Source organism: Cydia pomonella, chromosome 16 (genome assembly GCF_033807575.1).
Source record: "Cydia pomonella isolate Wapato2018A chromosome 16, ilCydPomo1, whole genome shotgun sequence".
NCBI lineage: Eukaryota > Metazoa > Arthropoda > Insecta > Lepidoptera > Tortricidae > Cydia > Cydia pomonella.
In genome coordinates this window covers 8,126,947-8,147,939 of record NC_084718.1, presented here as the reverse complement: position 1 = coordinate 8,147,939, position 20,993 = coordinate 8,126,947, and the positions used below count along the sequence as shown (strand labels likewise).

Genomic DNA, 20,993 nt, shown 5'->3' with positions numbered 1-20,993 from the left:
GTAAAATTACGTACTTGGTCATAAAATAACAGTTCTAATTGTCTAATATATTCACTGACAAAGTAATGAGGTAGTACAGTACAGGGCCTCGATATTCCATACTACAAAAAAGCGGCCAAGTGCGAGTCGGACTCGCCCATGAAGGGTTCCGTACAATTTATGACGTATTAAAAAAACTACTTACTAGATCTCGTTCAAACCAATTCACACATCATATATTTTTTTTAGTTTTATCATTCTGTTATTTTAGAAATTAAAGGGCGGACGCACATTTCACCACTTTGGAAGTGTCTCTCGCGCAAACTATTCAGTTCAGAAAAAAATGATATTATAAACCTCAATATCATTTTTGAAGACCTATCCATAGATACCCCACACGTATGGGTTTGATAAAAAAAATGTTTGAGTTTCAAATCTAAGTATGGGGAACCCCCAAAATTAATTGTTTATTTTTTTCTATTTTTGTGTGTATCTACTTAGAATACATCTACTTACCAAGTTACAACAGTATAGTTCTTATAGTTTCGGAAACATGACGAATCCATAAGGGTTCCGTTTTTTGCCATTTGGCTACGGAACCCTAAAAACAACCCCAGTTCGGAGTTCGGGCTATAGTATGTTTGATATAAAACAAAAGTATATCCTGAAAAATATATACAGTAGGATCTCGATAATAAGATTCTAGATATAAAAGAAGAAGTATATACCTAGTATTGTGAAAAAATATATTCAATGAGACTCCAAAATTACCATAACTAAGAAACAAGTAACTGAACACTATATAATTATGATGTGAAATGCGAAATGATTTTAAGAACTTATCTAATTTAGTCTGCCAGGTTATATTTATTGACCAAGCAAAGGCTTTGTCCCTTAAAGAAAGGGGTCACTCAGCAGTTCGGATTACATTCGAGGCCTTGCTGTATTTTATTCGGCTGTTTGTAGGAAGTTATGTTCGTGTGCGTTATCGATCGAAAGTATGATACGCATAATATATAAGGAACTAAAGTCTTAAATATAGACAGATAGATGACCATGGCACAATAGCTTCATTAAAATATGCCCAAGTCGGCGCATCCTTGACACGAGGAGCGCAGCGCGGTGCAGCAACAGGCGCGCGCGCAAGTTATGTAATCTTCACCGAGTATCGTTTGTTCACGGCTATTATATCATCTATTCTGACCCCTCCAGTTCTTGCTACTGTCCGTCAAAACTGTCACCCGCACATAGAAAATATTTACGAGTCTAATTCTACCGCTTAAGTTATTGATCATGGCAATGCAGCGCTATTTTCTTTAGGTCACGGCAATGTTGTGTAACAAAATTGATAGGCACTAAACTTATAGCTAGGTGCCTACAAGTTTTACTGAGTCAGTACAAATGGGGTTTATCAGCACAATCCATGCCAAATCTATGTTAGTGATTTCTCGCGGCCAGGGAAACTGCTATGTAGGTTTTTCCTTGACACGGGCCCTGTTGCAACCGAGACAAGGTTACAACGACACGCCCTAGCAATTATTAATTGTTATTTAAGCTAGTGATAGTGCATCGACGCAATGCCGCGCCGCACTAGAAAATAATTATTGTGAATGTGCAACCATTAGAATTAGAACAAGCAAAGAATCTAAATGCATATTTTTATTTCAATATTTACTTCCATAACAGGCACCTACAGGTGTTTAAATTCTGATAGACACCTAGATTATCAGATAATCCCGGCCACTGATCCCATCAAGGGACGAATATTAAATATTAAGAACACGATAAAGTAAACCATACCCAAGAAGCTTATCTTCGGAAGAATACTAACTTCGGTTATCGATTTTGGCGTAACTTTTGAGAAATACGATTTGGACCGCGATAAAGAGAATACTATCGAAACTTGCTGTATTGATTTTGAAAGTCAAAGAAGAATCTGACAATGTTGACATTTCTTGAAACGTGATTAAAGTTCGTATCCCAAAAAGGCCGTGTTGCGCGAGGCTCGTGACATCTTTCGCAAGAGACGCCACCCTCGATTCCAAGCCACACTTTCTCCGTCTGACCCGTCGGGAAGTGCACAGGCTCTCGAGTGCACGAGTGCATGCACTCGACCCGAGCCTTTGACTTGAAATATTAACGTCCGCCTACGCAGCGCATGTTGAAATATCGCATATGAAATACAATTAAAGCATAAAAATGTCGTGACATCGTTTTGCATTGACAACTATTTCTTTCTGACAGCCAAATATAATACGAATATGTAACTACATATTTTAAATGATGAACGCTGATATGATTAACGGAAATGGCGACGTTTCTCCAATTAAGAACTGTTGGACATCGTATCATTTTAAATTCTGTTAAATTATAAATCTACATGATGCGATCCGATCCAATTATTGATTTAATCCTTCGGATACGATTTCAATTTCGTTTATAAAAACTGCTTTTATTCGAGCGTTTTATTAAGTAAGTACAACTTCATTAACACAGAGCGACATCCGTTGCCTAAGAAAAACTGACAGATATTATTGTGTACCATATCAGTATAGGTACCTGTTTGCGAAATATCTGTCATATTCATATGTTAGCTACCTATATGCAGTCGACTTTTACGACGAACTTGTAAGGCTTGTTGAACCTTAACATAATAAATATTCAATACAACTACTTTCTCAAAAATAATTTACGTTTTTACGCAACGGCCTCGCCTTTCCAAGTTATCAGTGTCACTGAAATTTTGTCTTATTATAACATCATTCGCGAACAGGAATCAAGCCAGCAAACCTTCGCTTAGTACATAAGGCATAAGTAAACAAACACCACGCCGCCAAATGAGTCGTTAAACCCGATTAAAATTGAGTGAAATGTTTGTGGCGATTTTAAACAGCCACGGTTAACCGGTTCATTATTTGCGACAAATAACACGCCGGCTGTCGATTATAAATAAACGTTGTAACTGTAACACATTATAAACAATCATTATTCATTATGTGCGCGTAGTTATTGTGCACATATCTACTTGTATTATCATATATAGCTACGACTCAATGGAGACGCTGCCAAAGATGCCGCAATCTCCGTTGTTAGAATAATTTTACTTAATAATTATACTAATAGATGATTTTTGTTATGTTAAAAAAAGTACCACAGAGCCAGTCGTCGAACAAAACTTGTGTCCTTATATTAGTATGTTTATTGAAACCAATAACAGACGCTTTTCAATGAAAATACAGTAAATTCGTAATATAAATTTATTTGATTAAATCTGCATACCTATCATTCAATAAACCAGTGTCCTAAGCATGCTAGGACTGTATTTAAACTATATCATATACACATGTATGACATGTATCTCTATGTTTACCGCGTCACATGTTTAGTTCATTGTTCGGGCTCGTTGGCACACGCTAATACAGTGGCGATGGCGTAGCGTTCACCGATTCCATTCACCTCTCACCGAGCGTGAACGGCCGCGATATACTCCACACCCAAGTCCCCCCTTTTTCAAAAGACAATTTTCTAGTTTACATCGCCGAGTAAGTAACTCTGAAATCCCGTCACCTTTATCCGCTAATTCCCACGGCGCCGTAGGTAAATGCAACGCGATATCAATGCTATTTCAGCGCACGTGATTAATCACATAAGCACTATTGATATTATATGTTTTACTAAACTACGTGTCACCCGAAATGCTTACTTGTTACGTAAATTATCGCATATTTTAAACATCAAAACGATTGACAGGACTTAATTGACGAGTTCCAGACGGTACTGTCACGTGTAGATTGTACACAAGCGGCCACTTGAGTTTATGGATAATGCTATCAGTTTTAACCCTTGCCTGCAAACTTGATGAGAAGGGATCATTATATTATACATGGAGACGTTTAGTAGGGATATAGGTTGGTAGTCTTTGAAGGAATAATTTACACATTTAACGAAAAGCTTTTGATAATAAAACGACGAATGTGATAGACGAGTAGAGAGCAACCAAGATGCATTATTGCGGAAACAGCTCGCACGCACGCGGAGTTAAATGGCATCGATAATTGCGCATAATTCGTTACGAATTCAAATAGTCGTGTCAAGTTTATCGAACCTGTCTGCGGCCGCAGTACACATTCGCCATTTGAGGCATAATTTGGAAGCGATTGTCGCAGCCGCGGTATTCTGTCGTTGTTTAGTTTTGTCAGAAGCGACGGAACGGGACGCATTCAGTGCCTTTCACTTCCCGCTTTTGTCGTGCGGCCCGCTCTAGGCTACGGAAAGGCAGACGGCCTTGTAACTTACGTGCCTTCTAGGCGTCCCTTCGCATCCTACCATAGCTTTGTTGTAAATTTACGACTTAACTTTATTTGTAAACTCAAACGTAGACACCGAACTCGTGCTGCAATGACATCATAGACGTTGCTCGTGTCGGCATATCAATTACAATGATCGTTTGCGACGTCATTATTATTTAGAAGTAGGCGGGCTTACCGCGCGGAGCAATTATATGTAATTTTATTATATGACATCATAGTTAAGGAAAAACGTACAGCCACTGTACATAAGTCATAACCTTAGAGTAGTACATTAGCCTCAGAACGAAGCAGCCAGGGGCATGTTAACCTTGGATTTTGAGCGGCGACTTTCACGGTTAGACGGTCGTTTTAAGATGAGCCCGATCCGCCAGCACTGACGACACCGCCGTAATCTCTAGGCAACCAGACCGCTCACGCGGACCGCCCGCTTGCCAGAAATCAAACAATAGCACTTTTAATTGCCACCAGACGATTACTGGAATTGAAATCTGATCGTCGTTATGTTACAATTTACTCAAACAAATTGTTTGTCTTCTGACTTATTCAATTCAGAAACAATAATTTTCATAATTTATATCTAGCGATAACTTTGTTATAATTTTTTTTTAAGAAATGTATCGTTCTTACGGTAGATGTCCCCTAGACCCATATGGTGGAAAAATGTGCTGCCTATGGTTGAGGTATTGGTGGCCCAGATGGCAGAGCGACGGAGTATCGATCCAGGGGCCGTGTGTTCAAGTCTCACCCAACAGTAATTTTTCCACTTTTAAATTTATTCTAAGCTTAATAGCATCGTTCGCAGACGTTTCTTCTTGTTAAAAATTAACTCTGTTATAGCTATACAGTGACATTTTAGTATGAATTTCTGTTTTTAAAGTTAATGATCACAACTAATAATATCTATTCATACAAACCAAGTATAGCATGAATGACTTTTACTTTTAAAATACTGACGTTTATAATTTAATGTTTTTGTTTATGTTTAAAATTATTTAATTTCATTGATTTAATAGCCGTTTAAAATATTTGTTTAAATATATATTTTCAGTCGTGGCTGAATGCCGAATAGGTCTGTGCCTTCGATGCCTAACCTGTCAAGAAATTACAAAATGGCGGACGAATGTTTGACATCTCACCGTATTTAAGAATTATTATTATTTATTCGTATTTTTAAAAAAAGACTCTCCGATTTGCAATTGTGGAACCGAAGTTGGTAATATAGATCACATTTTCTTTAATTGTCCGCTTAACAATAAACCCCCGGATCTTTATTCTAACCTGCCTGGACTTAACGTGCCCTTACCTACTAATATGGCTTCGCTTTTATTCCTTACTAATAATAAAAAACATCACGTGTGCTGTAAGCAAATTTATGACCAAAAACAATATAAACCTTTAAATAGTTATGATGGATATTTACATAAATTTACTTATTATTTAACGGTCAATGCCTAAGTTTCTAACAATTGGTTCTTAATTGGTTGGGGTAATTGTTACATTGTGTCTGTTCTGTCTTGTTCCAGGTATTACCCAGTTTCTTGGTACCTTTCGGTTAGGTTTTTCTGGTATACCCTCATGCCAGCCGTGCGAAGCTCGATACTCGATTTTGGCAGAATTGTGCTTAACTGCACGGTAGCCACAGACAAAAGAGTGAAGTGAAGTGAAGAATTATTTCCCTTAGTAGGTAGCAACATAGTTACACAATCTATATCTAACAAGGAAGGGTACCCAACTGTCCGACTCCGATTTGATTCACTTTGATATATGTTATAGAGTAGTCTAAAATAACGGACACGTATTTTTTTTAGCTGCCCAAACTCAACCTGTTAAGAGAAAATGTCCTTCAAAGTACCTTCTAACTCTTATAGAAAGTGATGCTCAAGCAACTTGCTAGTTAATGGCTGGTTTGAGTATATGTTTGAAAGCAGCAAAAAATAATGAGCACGTGTTTTGTTATATCTGCTTCAACTCAAGTTTTCCTAAAAAAATACCTGTCTTTATGTGTAACTTTAGCGAAAAGATATTATAAAACTTCGAATGTCGATTTTTTTAGGAAATAATGAGTTTTAGCCGATATAACAAAACACGTGCTCATTATTTTTTGCTGCTTTCAAACATATACTCAAACCAGCCATTAACTAGCAAGTTGCTTGAGCATCACTTTCTATAGGAGTTAGAAGATTTAGTAACTTTTTAGTACTTTGAAGGCCATTTTCTCCTAACAGGTTGAGTTTGGGCAGCTAAAAAAATACGTGTCCGTTATTTTAGACTACTCTATAACATATATCAAAATGAATCAAATCGGAGTCGGACAGTTGGGTACCCTTCCTTGTAAGTAGGTATAGGTGTAGTAGATATAGGCAGTGGGTTGTATTTTCCCACGCTTTTACGATATCGAATCGGGCGTGCGATTTCGAGTAGCTTTATACAAAATGTATAATAAGTACCTATCAGTGCCAATGGTTCGATCTAGGGTCTAATTCCGAGGATAAGCTAGATCAAAATACCTGTTCTAAGTTTTACGAGTGTTACATATTGGCGAAGTATTTATTAAATAACAGAGCTTCGTTCTAGTTGCGACTACTCATAAAAACTAAACCCTCAAGATTCGATTTCCATTTAAAGTGTAAGTAACAGCTGTCAAAGATTAGGTGAATAAATGACAAACTTCTTTCTTATTGACTTAACTAATTACTTCCTCAACAAGCTGGCAAGATTCAATGTAGGTACATTTTAGTTCTAGTATATTAATAGTATTATTGATTTAAACTTTCACGATTTTTACTCATTATTAAGTCCCGTTTGTATAATTAATAATAGTATTATTATTGATTCCAGGTACAAGAGCGGGGTGCGCTCAGTGAGGAGCGGGGCCGGCGGCGGCGCGGAAGAGGCGCGGCGCGGCGGCCTCAAGGCGCTGCCGAAGCGCGCCCGCACCCGCTGCAGGGGCATGAACATGGGGCAAAAGCTGTCCGGCGGTGTCAAATCGGTGTCGCGGGAGTGCTCGGCGCCGTACAAGGCGGTGGTCGCGCGCGAGCTGGCGCCCGAGCCGCCGCGCCCGGCGCGCCTCGACGCGCTGCTCGACGCGCCGCCCGCGCATCCGGAGATGCAGCTCAAGCATGCCTGGAACCCGGGCGATAGGTGAGTTGACTTTATTGTTAGGTACTAACCTGTGTACAAGAACTGTAACGTAGCTTCCTACACTTGTTTTTTTTTTAATGGTACGGTCACGTCTGAAAATATCGATACGAAAAAAGTGCGATAAATATGTATACACGACATTGCCCATATATTAAGGTATACATTTTGACGACCGGTTTGGCTTAGTGGGTAGTGACCCTGCCTACGAAGCTGATGGTCCCGGGTTCAAATCCTGGTAAGGGCATTTTTTCGTGTGATGAGCATGGATATTTGTTCCTGAGTCATGGGTGTTTTCTATGTATTTAAGTATTTATTAATATTTATATATTATATATATCGTTGTCTAAGTACCCTCAACACAAGCCTTATTGAGCTTACTGTGGGACTTAGTCAATTTGTGTAATAATGTCATATAATATAAAAATATGTCATTAATACATATTTTGGGACATTTTTCGTATCGATATTTTCAGACGTGACTGCACAATTGTGCACCGAGTCACTTATGGGGCCACACCCAAATAATTCAAGTTGGAGCTGGTTTTAGTTAACCCTTTTCCAGGCATAGTACGATTTATCGACCACATACGCGCTATTAGAATTTCAACTTTAGCATTCCGATTTAAGGTTCAAATTAGATTACACTTTCAGGAAATGTTACTTGTCTTCAAATGAATCCTCAAAGCTGGATTAATTGGAATATATTTGGCTTTTTTGGGAAAACCTTGTATATTGGTGCGACCTAGAAAAGGGTTAAAAATCTGCAATAAGTTCTCAATAATATTGTAACTAAGTACGCACAAAAGTAAAAGAAGTCTTATTTGAAGTGTAAAGTCCCAGTCGGGTATGAATAAGTAAAGTGAAAATCATAATGCAGTCGTCGCCTGCAGTCTCTACCATATCACGTGTTTATTTCGGGATCATTTTTACTTACCTATGTTTCCATTCCAGATCCCTAATCAAACCATTTGGTATAATATGAAGTCGAAAAAGTTGTTGAAGTCGAGTAACATGTTTCTCACTTATGAGTGCACCTCCAGGAAGTAAATCTTTCACGCCTTTATGTTCCACTGAATTAATAACTTATTTTACTTTCTTCAAGAAACGTTCGATTGAGCTATCACAAAATCTAGTTACTCAATTGATGGAGCTTGGATTTGCTCGGGCTTTTGATACCAATTTCCGAGACCCTTAATTGTCTATTGTGGGCCCTTGCTTACGTCTTCGTCCTTCCGTAATATGCAATGTATGTTAATCGAATAATCCCAGCTTTGAGTCTATTGCCCCAAACTGGGTAGTTACCCACACTATCTAGATAATTTATCCCTGTGTGAATGCTGAGATTTTCTGAAAAGTTATGACATATTTTCGTCAAAATCTCTAATAACAGTAAACTTCCTAAGCTTGACATGCTAACGCCCAATAGATACCACCCTCCTCACCTTTATTGACAATGACTTAAGTTTAAAGCTGACATGTTTGAAGCTCGGACAGCCTCGTGGCAGCCTAGTAGTGCTCGTGCACTAGGACGTCTACCTTATAAATGCTATATATGAATTAAAACATGTTCTCATCATTACGTCACTTCGTCCAAATGTTGTGCAAACCAATAGTTTTCATACAGAAGCTATAAATGCTAATACAGTAATTGACCTGATTTACTACATACACTCAAACATCTGGATACGTACGACGTAACTCCTGTAGCGAGCTTCTCGCCTCCGCGTCCCAATTCCGGATTAGCTCAACAGGGTGACGCCTCTAAACATGCTATTTTAAACCCCCATAAACGGATTACCCTTTGCTCTAACAGCTGATTATGGTAAAATATCAAGTCCCAAAATTTTTGCTATTCATGTTCACCGTACGGTAAACGTTAGCATTTCAATAGCTCTCGTTTCGTTACGAGTCTTGTCCTAGCTCTATACAACTTAAACTATTTCCCTTCGCTTTCCTACAATAGCGCGTATTGCGAACACACTGGTCTAAATATGGATTAGTAAACAAATTTTACAGTCCGTTTGGACTCGCTTCCAGCTCAATTAGGCCGAAATTTGGCACGCATGTAAAGTTTCAATATCATTGTAGTTTTATGTGACCAAAAGTATTAACAATTTCCTCAGCCATACCTCCTAGAGCAGGGGTTCCCAAAGTGTGCGCCGCGGCGCCCTGGTGCGCCGTAGAAAGTAAAGAGGGGCGCCGTGAGTTCTATCATTATCCGAAAACACAAATATTCGCGGGTACCTATTTGAGCGCTCGCATCGGTAAATAATATAGCGTCGTGTCACTCTTTTTCGACCGTGATTTTAAATTTACAAGGGCGCCGTTGCAAAATACTAAACTTGTAACTGCGCCGCATGTTGAAAAAGATTGGGAACCCCTGTCCTAGCGAGATCACTCGCTAAGAAGAGGGATACCTACCTATAGAAAGATTTAGGTACTAATGTTAGGTGTAAATATAATACACCCACAATTTTGATGCAAACTTAAACTAGAATGAGTTATATACCTATTTTAGACACATTTCTAGTTTTTCTTAACATTGTCCCTCTTACAAATGAAATCTCTAACATAATCCTCCGTCCGATTCCAGATCACTAAACATATTTGTAAAAGAAGAGGACGCGTTAACGTTTCACCGGCACCCGGTAGCGCAGAGCACAGACTGCATCCGCGGTCGCACTGGCTACTCGCGGGGCCTGCACTGCTGGGAGGTGGTGTGGCCGTCGCGCCAGCGCGGCACGCACGCCGTCGTCGGGGTGGCCACGCAGCACGCGCCGCTGCACTCCGTCGGATATCAGAGCCTAGTCGGCGCTACGGATCAGAGCTGGGGATGGGACCTCGGGAGAAATAAGGTGAGGCCATCGGTCACATGTATCACAACATCTATTCCAGAAATCTAACCGATGATACATTTTGTCTTGACTGGTCGTTTTAGGAGAAGACTTAAATTAGCTTAATACCAGGGCTTTAAAAACTGGAGTCCGACTAAGCTAACTCTGCACTTTTAAAGTGTCAAAATGTCAGCGTAGAGGTCACTATTCTAAGACGTTTATCGTAGACGAATATATACTAGACTATAGACGTATATATGCCACTTCCGTACGTATTTCGATACGTCGAAAGTTACCTTGATCCGATTGCATACAAGATCTCTGCGAATAGCAGTTTTTGGCAGAAAGTAAATGTGCATTAAAAAAAGCGGCCAAGTGCGAGTCGGACTCGCCCATGAAGGGTATTAAAAAAAACTACTTACTAGATCTCGTTCAAACCAATTTTCGGTGGAAGTTTGCATGGTAATGTATATCATATATTTTTTTTAGATTTTTCATTCTGTTATTTTAGAAGTTACAGGGAAGGGTGGGGGGGGCACATTTTTCCACTTTGGATGTGTCTCGCGCAAACTATTCAGTTTAGAAAAAAATGATATTAGAAACCTACATTTCATTTTTGAAGACCTATCCATAGATACCCCACAAGTATGGGTTTGATGATTTTTTTTTTTTTTAATTTTATGACGTATTAAAAAAAACTACTTACTAGATCTCGTTCAAACCAATTTTCGGTGGAAGTTTGCATGGTAATGTACATCATATATTTTTTTTAGGTTTATCAGTCGCTTCTTTTAAAAGTTACAGGGGGGGGGGGGGGGGGCACACACATTTTACCACTTTGGAAGTGTCTCTCACGCAAACTATTCAGTTTAGAAAAAAAATTATTAGAAACCTCAATATAATTTTTGAAGACCTATCCATAGATACCCCACACGTATGGGTTTGATGAAAAAAGATTTTTTGAGTTTCAGTTGTAAGTATGGGGAACCCCCAAAATTTATTGTTTTTTTTTCTATTTTTGTGTAAAAATCTTAATGCGGTTCATAGAATACATCTACTTACCAAGTTTGAACAGTATAATAGCTCTTATAGTTTCGGAAAAAAGTGGCTGTGACATAAAGGGACAGACAGACGGACATGACGAATCTATAAGGGTTCCGTTTTTTGCCATTTGGCTACGGAACCCTAATAACTTGTGCTATGAAGATGCCGCAATCCCGAGTCAGTGATTAGTCATATCGGAAAAACCTTCATGCATCGCAAGTATTACCATGATGAATTACGCTATAGCATGCCACGTTCCCCCAAACGGATATTTTTTTAGCCTGGTTGTCTAAGCACAGGCCTCCTCTAGCCGTTATCACGGTGATCATGCATATATTTTTCACATAACTCCTTTTACCTCAGTGTTAAACTTGAAAAACTGTTTAAAATAAACAGAAAAGATGTTGCAACTGTAAATGCACATGTTACACTTAGCAGCATATTTTCCTCACTAGTTAATTCACAATATGGTTCTTAGTCATTGCTACGTAGCTTGCAAACAGAATAGCGAACTATTTTAGCTTTTCTGCTATGTGGAGAGCGTAATTCCCCGTAATTCTCGCTAATCTCGCTCGCTTGCTTAATGTCGAAATAGAGAGAGGCGTCTAGAGAGCTACATGGCACAGTTCTCATAGTACTAAAGCTCCCTAATTTATTACGAACTATGGAAATGTTTTGCGATCCAGTTGCGATCGATTGACCATTTGATGGATTGATGTTGCCAATAACATTCAGCGTCGAATTAGTATTTGCGCACTGAATTAGTAACATTTAGTTTCCTGTTTTGTAGATATTGACGATTAATTTATTGCTATTGGTTTCCAGTCTAAATGTCAATTAGTGTTGTGATTAACTTGTGATAGGGCATAAACACAACCATTTCGACAGCAGTAGGTACGACTAGTACCCAATAAGAAGCATCGATGGAAGATTTAGTTTTTTTTTAATACTATGTCGGTGGCAAACAAGCAATCGGCCCGCCCGATGGTAAGCAATCTTCGTAGCCTATGTACGCCTGCAACTATGCGCGTAAGCTCTGGAATGACATCCAGACCTCAACGATCTGAATGTCAGATGCGGATCTGGAGCTCAACGAGGGGGGTGGGGTTAGGGTCGGCAACGCGCATGTAACTCCTCGGGAGTTGCAGGTGTACATAGGCTACGGAGACTGCTTAACATCAGGCAGGCCGTATGCTTGTTTGCCACCGACGTAGTATAAAAAAATAAAATAAAAAAAAACATCCACTGTCTGTGCCCTACACACAAAGCCAGATGACATTCACAATGCCCATACCACTCTTTTGGACGTAGTTTAAGGACGTACCCGGGTCCAAAAAGATTAGATTAGTAGTAGTCGGGTAGTTTAGATTTAAGTAGCGCGATCAACTAGCGGGCTAATTATTATGTACTCGTAAATGTATTGTTACTGTGTTAATATTTCCCAGATCGTTTGGACTAATTAGGGCAATCAAACTGTCATTTTATTTAGTATCCGGGATATAAATAGAAGGCTACCCATATCTAATAAAGTCAGTATGCTCAAAATGTGTATTAAAACTATTAAACTATTAAACAAACAATATATTTATATTGAATTCCAACATGTCATGACGGTCTTATAATGAATTCCTTTTCTGCCAAGTATTTTAACATCGTAACTTGCAACGCCAAGAAAACGCAATATAGCGTGACGACTGAGTTCAGCGTTAGAATGTTACCAAGGTTTTTTTACAGGTTTTAGTTGACCTTACGTATAGGATTACTCTAAAACTTACAAGCTTACCATATAAATAAAGCTTAGCTTATTATAGCCCTTTCAGATGTTCAAATAATTAATGTCACTAATTTGCAATTGACGCAATTTTTCAGTTGACGATACAACATTGAAAACAAGCTAAGTAAAAAAATATGAGGGTACAGTTATTATAAAAATACCAAATAAATGAATGAATGATAAGGCGATTATCTACTTAGCTAACAAATGTAGTTGGCAAGTGAAAGGTTAGTGCAAAAAATCTTTAGCAGAAGTCCAGCAGCAACAGCCGCCAATGTTTTAGACTTGAGGATCTACAGTATTGGGCTTCTAGGGAAACTTTAAAAGTGGAGTGTTCAGGTTTTTAGAGGGTAGGCAATACGTGTCACATATCTGGAGTTAGTATCGGGCGGGCCGTTGGAGCCACGATTAACCCCTGCGCCGCGACGTTCCAGGTATACCACAACGCGAAAGGCACGGGCGGCAGCGGGACGACGTACCCCGCGCTGCTGCGGCCCGACGAGCAGTTCATGGTGCCGGACCGCGTGCTGGTGGTGCTGGACATGGACGAGGGCACGCTGGCCTTCTGCGCCGACGGCCGCTACCTCGGCGTGGCGGCGCGCGGCCTGCGCGGCAAGACGCTGTTCCCCATCGTGTCCGCCGTCTGGGGCCACGCCGAGATCACCATGAAGTACATCGGCGGCCTCGACCGTGAGTTTTTTTTTCTAGTTTAATCTGCGATTAGTCGACTATAAGCAGATGGGTCCGTGAGTTTATCGACCGACTACCAAGTTATATTATATCTTGGATATTAACAAATATTTCGACACTATTTGTTGTATATGAACCATACCTATGCCCCTACATTTGATTTGAAAAATTTGTATGAAAAATGATTTTCCCTCTTAATTTTTACAATAAAAAAAATCGAAGAAAGTCAAACGTAAGGAGCTAGGGGCATGTCAATATCCAGAGAGGCAAATAGGGACTACATCTGTATGGAGAAACGGCCGTCCTCTTTCTTCTTAATGAGAGAGCGTTAAAGATCTGGTTCAACCGACTTCGATCTTCGGATTTCGGGATCTAAGTCCAGCGCTCATAGTAACAATTCACTTTGCCCTAAAATATTTGACAGAATATTTGTTTTGATTCTCTTTCCTCAGTATAGTAAAACAGTATCTTAAAATTAAATTGGCTCTATATAATTCCAAACAATGTCTCGGGTAAACATTGACTTTACTTCAATTCAAGTTATAATACAAAAAGATGTATTCTCTAAACCTGCAAATAATAAGTTTCAACGATCATTAACCTCTCAACTCCTACCGTCGGGATATTGCGTCTGCAGAAAAGTTACCTCTGCTTCCACAAGATTCCATAGAAAATGTATGAGAAATCAAACCATCTAGTATGTCATTAATTTAAATTATTTTACACCGTGCACGAAATAAAGCATCATTGTTAGATAATTATTTTCTAAACACGTAGACAGCAGTCATTTTTTGACAAAATTTCTATTTAACAAATGCAATATGGGATAGATGTAAAAAAAGTAGGCAACGTGACCGTGACGTAGATTTTAAATTCCATAATACCATAGTGGTTAATCGTTTTGACAGTTCGAAAAAAAAACTGACTTACTAGTAGGAAAGCACTCCATCTATGGAAGGTAGAGGCAAGGAACAGAATCTCCATATTCCAAAAAGTGTCCGACAAAAAACCATAAATAGGTGGCGCTACAATACCTAGAATACTTGAGAAAAAAATCTTATCATAGACAGCGCACTTCACTCCGTCAATAACGCCTAGGTTCTTAGCTACTCTAGCGCTACTCTGGAGAGATTTGGAACTATTATTTATAGCTGACAGCTGGACACTTTAGCAACAGTTCTGCCTAAGGAGATTCTGTTCCTTGCCTCTACCTTCCATAACTCTATCGTTTAGAGTCGGAGCAAACTCAACCACACTCGATTCGACTCGACTCTGCATAGACTTTGCAATCATAACTGTCACTGTCATCGTAAACTTTAAATTTCTATGTAACGATGACATTTATAAGGACATCTCCACACTTTGTTTTGTCAAAGTGGGTGCAAATTTGACCTAGACAGACACAAGAGTACGATTATGAATAGGTATTTGTTTTGTTTGAGATTAATCTTGGTCGTTAACAGCTGTCAATCATTTATAGTAGCGCCCATTGTTAAGGAACCTCGTAATGACCGTTGATATTAGACGGATCTTGAGAAATAAGCAACAATTAATTGCAGTATTATTATGACAATTAACGTTTTTATCTTGCGTAATTAAATTTAATACTTAAACAATTATTACGCTTCTTCATGCTACAATTAACTGTGTAGGTATCATCAAAGTGAATCAATTATCATTTGACAATGTATGGAAGCACCGACCTCGATTTATAGATAAGCCAGTCAATAGGGACAACACGTCCCGAAAACGTTATCGTTCTGTTGAACCAGACGGGGTGGTTCATATGAATTCATATAGGTGCTTTTTGTAATTCAAATGAGTTTTGGAGATATGGATGCTAGAGATATGTCGTGTTGGTTGTATTTATCCGTAACATATATAAAATAAATATATTTATTTGTTTATTTTATTAATTGTATTATAAAATTTTAGGATATAGTATGTACATTTTAATTTATTATAATCTTATATTTTGCAACTAATACAAGGTGTGACAAAAATAATGGGTATTTGTTTAAGAGCATATTCATTATCGTGTTCCGATTAAGAAAAAGTAAAAGAAGAATTTATTGATACGATTTTTTTTTAACTTTGTGTGAAGGATGGGTCTACTTGAACGATTTGTCTCATAGGAAAAAATGTTATTTGTTTTACAAATGGACAAAGTTATTGTTTAATCGCTCGTGGTAAAATTGACATCCGAGCTACCGCAAGATTTCAAAAGCGTAGCGAGTGGTTCGAAAAGTGGGATCGTGAGCGTTGCGAGGGTGTCAAGGCATGAGGGTTAACCCTTTTCCAGGCATAGTACGATTTATCGACCACATACGCGCCAATAGAATTTCAACCTTAGCCATCCGATTTAACACATTCAGTACGCGCTACGAGCGTAGCCGATAACATGGGAAAATGCGTATGTAGCGAAAAGCGACTACGGACTGAGCGCCCGTCTGGCGGGTTGCTGGCAGTGAATGCGTTAAAGTTCAAATGAGATTGCACTTTCGGAAAATGTAACTTGTCTTCAAATGAATCATCAAAGCTGGATTTATTGGAATATATTTGAATTTTTTGGGAAAACCTTGTAGATTGGTGCGGCCTGGAAAAGGGTTAAACAAATTTTGCCCTCGAGTGAATCATAATAGTATTTTATACAGGTACGAGATTGAAAAGCTTGATTATATCACTATTGTATAGGTACAATACTTTTTCTACGAGTCAATAAAAATAATACTCGTAAACTAATAAAATCATACAGGTAAACAAGCCAAAAGTATACGGCTATTAAGATACGCGAGCAGCCGCGATACCTTCATACTCGTACGCGCCCGGCCGCCGGGACCCGGCGGAGTGGTCGGCGACACCTTCTCGTAACTCATGAGGCCCTGGTACTTGCTCCTTGTTAAATTCAATTTTTACACAGTTTTTTCTCGATTTTGGCCACCGTAGCCTATGGAGACTAACAAGCAATGGTAAGCGGTTTTCGTAATCTATGGATGTTGCTATATTAAGGGTGTCACATGTGCGTTTATGACTTATGAAGCAATTGTTTCTACTATTCAACCTAAAATAAATAATTAATTTGAGCTATTGTATCTATCGTCCTCTTGGCCGCGGCGAGCTGTGATTGGTCCATTTAAATATAGTTGACTAAACTGCTTCGAAATAGTACATTACGATACAAGTGCGAAAAATAGGAAATTCGAAACGAGTGGCGATAAATTAAAACACGACCGAAGGGAGTGTTTTAAATCGACACGAGTTGCGAATTACCTATTCGCACATGTATCGTACAACGTTTTACAGTACATATGGCCCTTTAAATGTTCGACACAGTAACGTAATATGCTACTTCTCGCACTAGTGCTATAAAGTAGCCCCATATGTACTGTAATAAATATTATAGTTGAGTTGGGAGCCCATACATGAAAAGCACCCAATTACAGTTTGGTATACGAAATCTTAATTCAACCATTACAGTCGAAGAGTAGAAATTTTTTTTTACCACACCCAGTTGAAGAAAATATCAACTGTAAGATATCAAACAAAAATAAATTCAATCCAAATGGACGTCGTTAAATATTTATGCTCAAAATGCAACTTTCACATAATTTTTTTTTAATAATGAAGAAATAAATTTTTCACCGGTTGGTGTGTTTTTTTTTTCTATCTTCTTATCAAAACATAAGACGAAACTTGCTCTTAAACGGTTTCCCACTATTTTTGTTGCATTCAGGACTACGTAGGATGATTTGCAATTTGGTGTACTCCTCGGAAGAGTTGACACTTAAGAGCTAATTTGCAGCGATCATAACCCGACCAACCGGGAGCCCACGTCGAGTGGTCCTGTTATACCTTGCACCGTTGTAACCGTGTCGGTCCCGTTTGCAGCGGAGCCGCTGCCGCTGATGGAGCTGTGCCGGCGCGTGATCCGGCAGCGCGTGGGGCGGCCGCGCCTGCGCGCCGCGGCGGGCCGCCTGGCGCTGCCGCCCGCGCTCACCGCCTACCTGCTGTACCGCGCGCCCTAGTACCACGTGCGGGCGCACCGCGCGCGCCGCCCGCAGCCGTCGCAGCCGTCGCCCGACGCGAGAACCCCGAACGATACCTAAATTCATTCCTATTTACTCCTCTAATTTGGTACCTCTACATTTTTACTCACAAGTAGATGTTCAAAGTTTAACGATGACGCTATAATCTCCGGATTAACGCCCCGTTCCAAAACCGTTCCTCGAGTTATGTACATAATATTTTCGACCCGAACCGTTTCCGATACGAAACTAGGAGGGTAAAAAAGACACCCTCCCCTCGGTTTCGGAAACACGCCTTCTCGTCAATATTCATAAAACAGCCTCGTACCTTGAGTAAAAATAAATAATTTCAAATGTGGCTCCGGATGCCAGACTCTCCGCGAGTGGAATTCGTATGTACAAGCCCGTCCGTAGACTATGCCCGTGGTTAGGCGTCCGCTGAATTAGCTCAACATTAAAAACTTGTTCGACGACACTTCAAGCGACTGCTTATTTTATCGCTCAGATTTAGAAAATTATATATAAAGAGACTACTTGCTATGTGACTACAAACTCGCGTGTACGCTAACGTACAAACATCTTTAACCGACGAGTACCGTAAAATGGGGTGAGTAGGGATTACGGCGACAGTTGGGTTATGAATGGGGTGAGGAAGGATGACAGAGAGAAGAGAGAGAAGTTGGTTTTTTCAAGCTACTGCTACGTAAATTATATATTCAAATAACAAATCAAGCTATTTATAATGTTCATAATCCCGAAGTGTCGATCCAACAATTTTCAAAACTCACCTTAGTAAAAAATCTCCCCTCACCCTTGTTCCAACTATTTCATATTTATCTTTAAAATTATGAAATTGAACTACACAAAATCATAAAAAAAACTAAAATTCCAACCACCGGAACATTTATTATGTATAAAAATCAGTTTACAACATGTAAAAAGTAAAATTTTATCTTGAATGTCCGTTTTGTCCCTACTCACCCAATTTTATACATTAAGCTTGTCTATCTATAAAATATCGATTCTCATGTACAATTGTGCTCAAATCTAGCAAAATCAACAGACTTTTTTTTTCAATAGACATGCTGTATCTTATCCTTCCAAGATGTTACAGCGTGCAGCGTTACGATACACCATTAGGTTTGTTAAATAATATGACGATTGTTACTGAGCGATACAATATTTTACCAATATCGAGGTATTCGAATAGAAGTATTTTGGCGAGTGCATACGCAAAGAGAACGGTGTTCCAATGCAGACATGTAACATTCATTTTCCACTAGAACCGTCAGCGCCTATTCCGAATGACATTACCTTCTTGCACGGACTGATTTTTGTTTAAATAAATATAATGACGTAGTGGCTAATATAATAAACTACGAATATGGACGCGTGTAACCTATAACACCAAACAAATATTGAAAACAATTTGATTATAGAAGACATATTTGATTATTTTGATTTGCATTGCAACATACCTTAAATTTATTTTTATTTCAATAATTACTGTGATAATATTTTATTGATTAATCAAAGTCAGAATTTATATAAATAGTGATGAATTATTTTTTCAAACATTTAAGTTTTAATGATATCAATATCGCATATGCTCCGAAAGGGTATTTCTCATAAAATTTATGTATATTGCCTAATTAATTTTGGAAGCGTAATGGTGGACTAGTTCCGGGTATCGTTACCTCGAATAGCGACGATTCGAGATGAATTGACGATTTATATACGACACTATTTATAAGTTAGATGTGGCAGTAAATATTGCGATGTGTTTACATTGTCCTGTAATGCAAGCCGCACGTTTTAAAGCCATATTGATCTCTTATAGAATACGATTTCTGCCGTGACTCTGGACGGGTGATGGGTGATGGCAGAGAGCCGTATTTCCTCGTTAAGAAGTATATTTTAGAACAACAAGGCGGAGCCTCACCGCTCACAGCGTGTCGTGTCGGCCGCCGCTCTAGGCCAGTGTGTATCGTTGGCGATCTTACAAACTATTATATAGCTCACTAAGCGACTGGTTTATTTTTTAGTTTAGTAACTTTAATTCCTATGTAAAAAAAACGTGTGAGTGTGTAATGTATATAATATACGCATTAATCCACAGGAAGTTAACATGTCACCCGGGGATTATTTTAGATGTACATTTTCTGAAACTTTTGCTTTAAGACGATTCCTAGTATGTATTGGTATGATTTGCAAGTCGATCGCTCCTCGTAAGTCTTCTGTTTTACGACTTAGTATGTAGATTGCAATTAAAGATAAATAGTATCGTGAAAGCACTGTACTAATCGACTCGTCAGCCATTTTTGATCCAAATTAGTTGTATCGTAACTTAAAAATGTGTAAGTACTTCCATTTTAATAAGAATTTTTCGTATGTAGACGTACGGCATGTAGGCGTCCCTCGTGGAATCCACTTTTGTACGATGTTGATATTCCCATTTTATCTCCGGTATAAATATATATATTAGACGTACGCCGTTCAGTTGACTGTCGGGAGATGTTATTTTTTAATTCAGCATTATTTTGTAATAGTCGTCAGAGTTTCATGTGAATATCGACATGTTATACGTAAATAGACGATGATAAACTGCCAAATGCGATGATTGTGTGCGAGAGCGTGTGCGAGAATGTGTGCGAGTGTACGTGAAGACGGAGCGTGCCTGCGAGGTGAGGGACGAGTGGTGAGGAATGTGCGAGGAAGCGCGTTAGAATGATATTTTTGTTGCATAAGTGATATAATCATGATATACACCAAACTTGATGTAACTGTTGCCACGGCCCCTTACGATAAACCCCTCACTGAAGGACCAACGATTTCTCGTTTCGAAATACCCAAAGGATACTTTGTTTGCATTCGAATTCTTTCATCTTACCTCCCACTTCTGTCTCATATCCCAATAAGGGGTTTACTGTAAAGGATTGTCACGTTAGTAGCAAAAAGTAACCATTTGAATTGTATGAACCGTCTTAGTCCTGTATATATAGTTTATCATTTTGCGGTGTTTAATGACTACATTATAAGTGGAAATGCATTTTAGTTTTATAAGTTTAGGCAATATTTTTAAAAGATCATTTCTAACGGATAACTACGATTGACAGTCGGAATCTCTTAGATACAATGATTTAAAAAAAATAGGAAAACGATTGGAATAAATATAAATGGTTAAGAAAATAATAAA

The 20,993-nt window shown here is 38.8% G+C and overlaps 1 protein-coding gene across 5 annotated transcripts in view; it reads left to right on the top strand.

Moving 5' to 3' along the window:
- LOC133526330 (protein gustavus) overlaps positions 1 to 18,657 on the top strand; it is a 91,813-nt gene extending 73,156 nt beyond the window's left edge. For 4 of the 5 annotated variants that reach the window (XM_061862891.1, XM_061862889.1, XM_061862892.1 and 1 more), the window contains 4 exons: positions 7,128 to 7,430; positions 10,024 to 10,285; positions 13,517 to 13,772; positions 17,661 to 18,657. In XM_061862891.1, the coding sequence (XP_061718875.1) occupies positions 7,240 to 7,430; positions 10,024 to 10,285; positions 13,517 to 13,772; positions 17,661 to 17,797 (846 nt within the window). In that variant the 5' untranslated portion in view covers positions 7,128 to 7,239 and the 3' untranslated portion in view covers positions 17,798 to 18,657. Of the gene's footprint in view, positions 1 to 5,843; positions 5,970 to 7,127; positions 7,431 to 10,023; positions 10,286 to 13,516; positions 13,773 to 17,660 lie in introns of those variants that run through there. The other variant, XM_061862893.1, reaches the window with a different exon arrangement.
- The last annotated feature ends 2,336 nt before the right edge of the window (positions 18,658 to 20,993 follow it).